At 41.6% G+C, this 9,263-nt stretch overlaps 1 protein-coding gene across 1 annotated transcript; it reads left to right on the top strand.

Annotated features, from left to right (window-relative positions):
- The first annotated feature begins 867 nt into the window (after positions 1 to 867).
- On the top strand, positions 868 to 8,457 carry arrdc3a (arrestin domain containing 3a). Its single transcript, XM_083912601.1, has 8 exons — positions 868 to 1,377; positions 3,201 to 3,282; positions 3,408 to 3,555; positions 3,794 to 3,896; positions 4,050 to 4,306; positions 4,917 to 5,073; positions 5,169 to 5,311; positions 5,422 to 8,457. The coding sequence occupies exons 1-8, from the start codon at positions 1,098 to 1,100 to the stop codon at positions 5,488 to 5,490; spliced, it is 1,239 nt and encodes a 412-aa protein (XP_083768727.1). The 5' UTR covers positions 868 to 1,097; the 3' UTR covers positions 5,491 to 8,457.
- The last annotated feature ends 806 nt before the right edge of the window (positions 8,458 to 9,263 follow it).

Here is a 9,263-nt window from a genome sequence, read left to right on the forward strand (position 1 = left end):
AGCAATGCACAATAAGTCACGGCGCTATTCAACAGGTGATGCTGCAGCTCATTTCTAGAAGCCTCGATGGCCACCAGGTGGCGTTTTGAGCCTCAGAGTTGTTTTTCTGAGTTCAACACAATGAAAGATCCCAACCCCCATATGTGCACGGAACATTTTAATCTTCATACAAGAACAATATAATAGATGGATATAGCTTTTATAAAGCTTTTCTGGAAGTCAGTCCCTCTTAAATTGTGGGGCTACATATGATCCAGCAATTCTACATTTTCTATGCTGCAGGCACCATACAAGATTCAGCTCTGTTGTTTTCTGTTGATGGCGGATGTAGAGGCTTTAGTGTGCCTGGATAGGCTATTTGTGAGGCCATATGTTTGGATTATATCACAGATGAATGTGTAGACACTCATATGCCTCAACATAAGCCTGGAAGCTGTAGGCCTTTAAAATATTTGGAGGTTATGTGCCATTTATGATATAAAATCATATGTTATAAAGAGTGTGTTTTCATTTGTTTCTAGTGCAATCAGCAAACATATTTATTGTATCAATTTCTGGATGACAATTCTGGAAATAAGTATAGGCTAGCCTTGGATTCAACTTTTTGGGGTAAATGTATTCGTGTCTTTTAAATATAACAAATGACCTGTGACGTCTCACCTATGAAACTATTAGGGCGAACATTTCTTTGTGCAGTCTTTCAGCTGTTTGACCAAACTTGTCATCTGGATCATAGCCACACTTCTCTGCCTTGTTTCAGAAGGCGGAAGGAGGGGGCAGCGAAGCCCTGCGCATGCGCCCAAGGTTGTTTTTCACACAGCCTGTCGCTTAAAGTGAGCTGAGCTACGGGGGTTTCCTTGTCTTTGACTGGAGACCAACTCACAGAGAGGCGGATGATAACAGCATCCTTTGCTGTTATTCAGCCATCACACATCTCAATGAACTGCTCGCAAAGAAGCCACTGATCGTGCCTACTGCTTTTTGCAGGGCAGAGATACTGATCAGTGTCTAAAGACTGCATCTTTTTCTTATGAAATTATTTTTTCATAGACTCTTTTTTTTAATTTCAAGGTCTCTGTAGCCTATCTCTTTCCACCATGGTGCTAGGAAAGGTAAAGAGCTTCACAGTGAGCTACGACTGTCTCAATGACAGCAATGTTCCCGTCTTCTCCAGCGGGGACTGCGTCTCAGGGAGGGTGATCATCGAAGTCACCGGAGAAATCCGCGTGAAATCTCTCAAAATCCACGCCAAAGGATTTGCTAAAGTTCGTTGGACTGAATCGAGAAATGCTGGATCCAACACTGCCTACACGCAAAACTACACAGAAGAAGTGGAATATCTAAATCACAAAGATATTTTAATTGGGCACGAGAGAGGTAAGAGAGTTTGCGTTTATTATTTTAGCAGAAGTTTAGAGAAACTGACTGTAAGATGCTCTTTGTGCTGGTTGAGGATCAGGTTCACTGGGGGATGCTGTTGCCCTGAATGTCAGTGTTAACAGCATCGTAATTGATACTAGGAGAATTGGATGACTTATAACATTGTAGCCTCTTTTAATTGGTGGTGTTGGTACAAATGGGTTTTGTGACACTGGCTTCGTGGAGCTCCATCTTTACTTGTTTGTGTCAAGGTGTCAGAATGAATGACAGCAGCTCGGGCATCTGTGTTTTTCATAGTATTTCAAGTGTAAAACGAGAATCATACTATTTTTTTTAGACATAGGGCGATAGAGTAATAACTTGCAGTCACGTATCTGCAGCTTTGTTAGGCATTTTCAATACAGAAACGCATCATATTTGGTGTTTCATTGTAGCTTTTCTTAAGTTTCCACCCATTGTTCAAAGCGGTTCAATCCTGTTCAGAAAACTGGACCGGGAGGGGGCGGAGCAAAGCGTATGCCCGCGTGTCATTGGCTGAGGTGCTCATGTGTGGCCAATGACATCATTCTCTTGCAGAGAGTGACAGAAAATTCTGCAACTTTTTAATTAAGCAAACACCTGCAAAACAGGATGAGTCGATATAAGTGCGTGCCGTTTATTTCGACACAATAGGCCATTAACGGCTGCGGTCGACCTGAAAAGCTGATAATCTGTTTCCACTGAATGTTTCCTCTGCACATCTATGTGTTTTGTGGGAATATAATATGAGGTTGCATTGGGCTTTATTATAATCAGCAGCTCTGTGCTTCAGACATATCGGCGTCACTTTATCCGCAGAATGGCTGATGCTTTTGATAGTAATAGCACACACCGTGAGCCCTTGTATGTGCATATTTATGCCCTTTTTAATGGTTTGGTTTTGCTAGGTGTTTTCATCCACATGCAACATCTTTTTTAAATAACTGAATGGACGAATAGTTCACTCTTAAGTGTATCAGATGAACTGGGTTTGGCTAGGTGTCATTCGGCTCGACTGTAAGGCGAGTTTAGTCATTTTAAGACAACTGTAGCCTATAGCAAAATGCTAGTTGCTGGTTACTAGTGACTGCGGTGTCGCGCAGTGAATACGTAATGAGAGCAGAGCGGCTGTGGGAAGCTGCTCACACCGGTTTACGCCGGTCTCCTCCTGCTGGAGTCTGCCGTTTGACTGACAGCTCCGCACTTGTTTACCACACGGCTGCTGCTAGGGGGAGGGAGTGCTGAGCTGGCAGAAGCACAACCGGCCTGTCGACCAAGCCATGCAAAATACACTCGTTCTTTTTAATGCAAAATTACGTTTCATTCATTTACAACATTTTATGACGATGCAAAAATGTCCTCTCCTTCCCCTGGGGGAAAAATGCTCTCTCTCTCTCTCTTTTTTGTTGAGATATATGGAAAACAAATTGGCCCTTGTTAGTGAGACATATCTACCGACTAGGATTTTATTGTTGCCCCTATATAGCCCAGTTCCCCCCTATAATGGCAATGTCATCACATAAGCCACAATGGGATGGTCCTTTGTTCATACAAAAGCACAATCCTACAGGCTCAGTTTCTGGCACATCAAACAATCACCTTCTTTGGTGTGCTCTAAATATTTATCTGCTTCTTATCTCTTAATACATTAATTTTACAGACAGATATGATAGTAAAATCCGTTTATTCTCTTTTGTCTCCCCCACCCTGTGTTTTTGGTATGACTTTCAGATGCCTTCGTAGAGCATTTTACACAGGTATGGTATACATGTGTTTGGAATATTGTCCTCCTTGTTTTTCAGACGATGACAACTCTGAGGAAGGACTCACCACTATCCATTCAGGAAGACATGAGTATGCATTCAGCCTCGAGCTTCCACAGACGTAAGAGTCATAATACTACTCTTGAGTCAGAGATTAAGTATCACACTACTCAGCTGTAGCCTATGTGAGCTTTTGACAGCTACTATAACCCCCTCTTCTTTTTTCCCTTTTCTTCTTTCCTGTAGACCTCTAGCTACCTCTTTCGAAGGGAAGCATGGCAGTGTGCGCTACTGGGTAAAGGCAGAACTCCACAGGCCATGGCTCCTGCCCATGAAGACCAAGAAGGAATTTACAGTCTTTGAGCACATTGACATCAACACTCCTTTATTGCTGGTAAGTTCTTTTGAAGCAGCCCTAAGTTTTATTATGTATATTTCAATTGACTGAGCCATTATACCTAACTAGGGCACCTGATTTTGGTGAGTCTTCCCAATAATGAGTGTCAAAGTGGGAAAAGGCAAGAACGGAGTAGTCTGTACATTGTTATTGACCCCTTTTCAGCAGAATATGTAGAAAACAGTCTTGTATAGATAGATACAGATATCTAATGCATGTTTTCTTTTTTCTTCAGTCACCACAGGCCGGCACGAAAGACAAGACGCTTTGCTGTTGGTTCTGCACCTCAGGTCCTATTTCCCTAAGTGCCAAAATTGAAAGGAAGGGATATACCCCAGGTGAGAATAAGGAATTAATTTATAATGCAACTGATAGATAGTCATATATTAACCACGTTAGTTAATGGACATATCTTTATTGAAAGATGATTATTGTTGATAAAAGTAGAGCAATGTCAGTTAACCTCACCTCTACCCGCTCTGACTCTGTAGGAGAGTCGATCCAGATCTTTGCTGAGATTGAGAACTGCTCATCCCGCATGGTGGTGCCAAAGGCAGCCATCTACCAGACCCAGACCTTCTATGCCAAAGGGAAGATGAAGGAGGTCAAGCAGCTAGTGGCCAACCTGCGGGGAGAGTCTCTGTCCTCGGGCAAAACGGAGACCTGGAACGGCAAGATGCTGAAGATCCCACCAGTCTCACCCTCCATCCTGGATTGCAGCATTATCAGAGTGGAGTACTCTCTCATGGTGAGTCTGAATTTGGGCCACTCTCACACCCCATTACATATAACTGCCCTTCCTCCTTTTTGCTTGCCACGTAGCCTCTGTCCAGAGAACACTGGCATAGACAAATAGGTGTTTTGCCCTCATATTACTCTCCTCTTGTCCTCATTATTATCACCACTACTCAGCACCATTATCAGTACAGAATCAATATTTCCTAGTAAGTCAATAGCTCTCCTGGTAAAGGGCCTGGCTGACTTGGCTAGCATTGCCAAATCAGGGCCTTGGATTGCACCAGGTGTTATCTCCACATGCTGCTAAGAGCATTAGCCCAGAATATCTTTGGTAACACCTGCCTTGAGGGTGCTTATAACCTCTTTACCTTGCGAACAGACAGCTACCAGGCGCAGGCTCTACCTTGCATAAGCAACTGACCTCATGTCATTGACCCACATATTGGCGAATGACTGCACAACTCATTTAGCCAACACTAGCATGTTTTTTTTAATCTTATAGAGGAGTAAAAAGCTGTTTAAGTTCATGCTGATTGCTCAGCTCCAAATCCATTTACTTTCACTGCAGCACATTTCTTACACATTCTAACCTGCCGCGCTGTCCTCATGTCTGTGCTCAGGTTTACGTGGACATACCTGGGGCGATAAACCTGTCCCTGAACCTGCCCTTGGTCATCGGAACAATCCCCCTCCACCCCTTTGGCTCTCGTACCTCCAGTGTCAGCAGCCAGTGCAGCATGAGCTGGCTGGGCATGGGTCTGCCTGAGAGGCCTGAAGGTAGGTTGGATCTCAAGGTCATGATTCAGATTCATAACTTAATCCTGAGTATATTTCCTGAGATTGCTTACATGTGGCTTGCTCTTCCTCTGCAGCTCCTCCAAGCTATGCAGAAATTGTGACAGAAGAGCAGAGGCAGAGCAGCCTGGATGTCCCAGCAGCCCGCGAGGAACTGGACGGACCTCTCTTTGCCTACATTCACGAGTTCCGCTTCCAGCCTCCTCCTCTGTACTCTGAGGTAAGCACCAAATAACATAGAGTGAAGCATTTGTCCATTTAACTTTATATTAAAATTAAATCTGCTCTGTGTTTCAATACATAAACCGCTTTTTCTTTTCTCCTCTCCAGATCGATCCTAACCCAGATCATGCCAGACATACAGAGGAGCGCAGGCTCGACGCCTGTCCATCACGCTGAAGGGTATTCCTGAAATTCCCCTGACTGACTCGGGGATCTCTAAAGAAACCTGCTTGCAAGGTTCAGCTTTGTTTATTTTTCTCCAACAACAACGTTCAAGCAGCGCTGTTGACATCAAGAGAAAAACAAAGTATCTAACCAACCAACAAATACTTGGACAAATACCCACAGATGAGTTGGGTTGGACAAATATGTTCCTGCCTTCCCTCAGCGAGAGAGAAAAAGGAGTCACTCGTTTGGAGCGTTGTTTCCTTCCTGTGTCAGCCTGCTGAGGGTGGGATGCATACAGATGAACACATATTCAGTCTGTATGAAAATACCCACTGGCAGCGAGAGCCCTGGTGATAGTATTGACAATGACGATGAAGAATCAGCAAGGCTCGGCCTGCCAAGCTCCTCTTTAACCCTTTGATTCTTCTGTACTCATGGCACATAAGGACATGGCTCCACACTCACAGGGCGTGACTAATCATGTCCCGATTCAGCAGAATCACCTTAAGAAAACGGGACGAAGAGAGAAAAATAACCACAATGTTCTAACCACCATAGTCTGTATGAATGAGTGTTCAGTAACAGTCAACAACAGAGCAACGACTAGGTCCTCCTGCCTCATTTTGGATTTTTGTTTTGCACATTTTATTCTTTACTTGAGTTGTGTGGCTCTTTAATGAGAATTGAAGAAAATCACTAATAGTTGGGTTCCAGCCTTGTAATGCACCAGACTAAAATATGAGACTGCAGGCTTAACTTTTAAGACTTTCATCCGTATAACTTTGTGCAACACCGAGAACAGGATTTGATTTTGGAAAAAAAAAAGATTGACAAGGACAAGAACACTGCACTGAATTTGTTCAAGATTTTTCTTTTTTTCCCTTATGACAATTCCTCAGTACTTATAACAACTAGACTGGACTTTACCAACAACTGCAGCACACTATCTCCATCTGGAAGCTCTTTAAGATGTTGCCTCTTCAGCTTGGAACCAAGTGTGGCTTCCCTCCTTATTTAGTTTAATTCTCCTATTCTGCTTTTGTATTTAGCTCCAATTGTAGAATAGCTTTTAGCCTTTTTTTGTGTTGCGGTTGCTCTGGATTTGGACTAGGAGGGTTGCAGACCTGCATTTGCCACTCAAATTGTAGCTGATGAAACAAGAGTGAGTCTGTGTGTGTGTGTGTATGCGTGAAACAGAAAGTGGTACATTGTGGAGGGACTCGCCTAACCCTAATTATCTGCAGCCCCTCTACTCCTAATCTCAGGGCAAGCCAGGCTTGCATAACTGCCCTAAAAGCACTGTCTCAGGTGGTCGTTTCACTTGCCAAATGGTTGGAGAAAAAAAAAGAGAAAAAAATGTTAGCTTTTCTTTTTAAATTGCACTGTTAAAATAATGACTATTTCTTTTAACTACCAAAATGAGAGAATAGACCTGCAGAGAAGCAAAGAAGCTTTCTGAGATAAATCACATTCCCTTTTTGTCCTGCTGCACTTGCCCAGTTCATCCAACCAACAGTTAGATTTGAACAGACCAGTGAAGCCAGAATGCTAGCTATAAAAAAATGAAAAAAACGAAGGAAAAACTCTGCTTCTGTGTTAAAGGAGCAAACCCGGCACACACATGAAAATGCTGGGGACGTTGCTAAACCTCTGTTCAGACTGGTCAGAACAAGTAATAGTAGGTTGACATGAGTAATACATTGGTTTTCTAACTCATTCAACACAAAAGACCAGCTGCAACACAGGTTTGACATAGTCAGGAAAAAGAACCTTTTTGATAAGAAAATTATACTACTTAAAAAAAGAAGCACTCAATGGTGAAGGTCTGGAGCTAAAGATATTTGGTACTAACCATGTTATAATAGAGGATTTTTCAGTAAAGCAGTGTTGTGTAGGACATTAATGCATTATTCAATTTTTTTTTTTAAGATTAGTGACTTTTTAAAAAAAAAAGTTTACATTTAAACGTAGCTTACACAAGTTTGTATGTGTGTGCGTGTGTTTGTGTGTCCTATCGAGATCCAGCTGGCAACTACAGTAATTATACAGCTTCTGACAGTAATCAACAAGCTGCAGATTATTAAAGTGATCTTATCTTAGTGGCCTTGACACAGAAAAGACCTGATTCTTCATTTTTCAGTGTCCGTTAACTCTTGTTTTTTCCTTTTATTATGTTTGTACACATCTGTATGTTTTAGACCTTTCCATGTTTATTAAAAAAGGACAAAAAGGGAAGAGGAAAAAAAGTCCTTTAGAAGCAAGTGTTTTAAAAACTGACATCCTGGACAGGCCTCTCGATTATGTTGGGTTTTTTTTTATGCTGATGAAAGTTGACTATTGTTTTTTTTTCCCATGTATTTCTGGGCATTGATATAGTTTGCTTCCTAGTTTTACAAGCAACCTTCCTGAGTTAGTCTCCCTGACCTCTGTGATCCCCCTCAGGCTTGGGGGTGGCAGCTGTTGATCAGCACCCTCCCCCTAACCCCCTCTGAGAAACATTTAGGTAGCGTAGAATAGCAAAGAAACAGCTTCTTCCACAGTAAACTCATGTTCTACCCAGATATATTTGTTTGCAGTTCTACATTTGGATTTTATCTTAGGGAAACTGAATCGAGCTACATGGTAATGAATAAGCTTACATATTTGTTTCAGGTTGGTCAATTCCATAGTCCATTTGCTTGGAACACAGAGTAGTCCAGTGTCAAAACTAAGCTAGACTTCTGACCTAATAAAGGCAGGAACTGAAATGTTCAGAGATAAAGAACCCGGGAGACGGGATCTGAAACATTTTAGAAACCAAGTGCAATATCACTCACTGAATTTTCTTCATTCTCCATTTGTATGTTTGTTTTTATCTCTTTTTGTCTGTCACTCACGACGATGTATAGATATTCTATGAATATACTATGTTCTGAATGGTTTAACCTTTTGTCTAGTTCTTCCTTTTGATTTGAATAAACGTTTTGTTCTAAATTATATTGGACTGTAATGTGATTTTCTGTGCAAGATTACACACAATTAGACAGCTCACTCTATATACTATAAGCTTTAACATATTCATAAATGTACTTGAATTAGTGAAGTTAAAGTATAGATGTATGACATTCACTCAATACACATTAATGTCTTTGTCTTGTTGCAACAAAACATTGCATCACCTGAAAAGCAAACAGCATTCAAATTAAGATGCAAGTGATTAATCATTACCCATTGCTTTACCCCAAATCTATTTGATGTGGGTCACAGTTCCAGATTAGCAGCAAACAGGTTGTCACTGCTGGACTCAGATTATCCTCTGAAAATTAGTGCAACACTGCCCCTGGAGGAGGTTTACAGACTGCACCTCACTTTGCATGATAGTGAAGTCCAAAGACACATGTTAAAAAAGTCTGACTTTCTTCATAAGCATTAATTATGATGCCACTTTACTTAGATTTCTATGGTTCCTTTAAATTAACCTACAGAATAGAAATATCTATTGTGTCCCCACAACTGAGACGAATGCTTCTCTTTTCACTCCGTATGTCCACACTGGTCTTTACTGACCAAGGTTTTAAGAGAGTACTGTGGAGATCCCTCAGGTTAGAAGAGGCGAGGCAAAGCCAGCAAGAAAAGCTGCACTTTACTCTTTGATTAAGTACTACTCATGTGAATTATGTGACTGCTTCAAGTCTGATTGAGTCAGAGTGCCAAATAATGTATTCACATTACAGGCTCATTTTGGTCGTATTGGTGGAGAAAAATAGGTCATGTCCCTCAAATGTGTCTTGCATAAGAAAACA

This window comes from Echiichthys vipera, assembly GCF_963691815.1.
Source record: "Echiichthys vipera genome assembly, chromosome: 4".
In the NCBI taxonomy this organism is placed as follows: Eukaryota; Metazoa; Chordata; class Actinopteri; order Perciformes; family Trachinidae; genus Echiichthys; species Echiichthys vipera.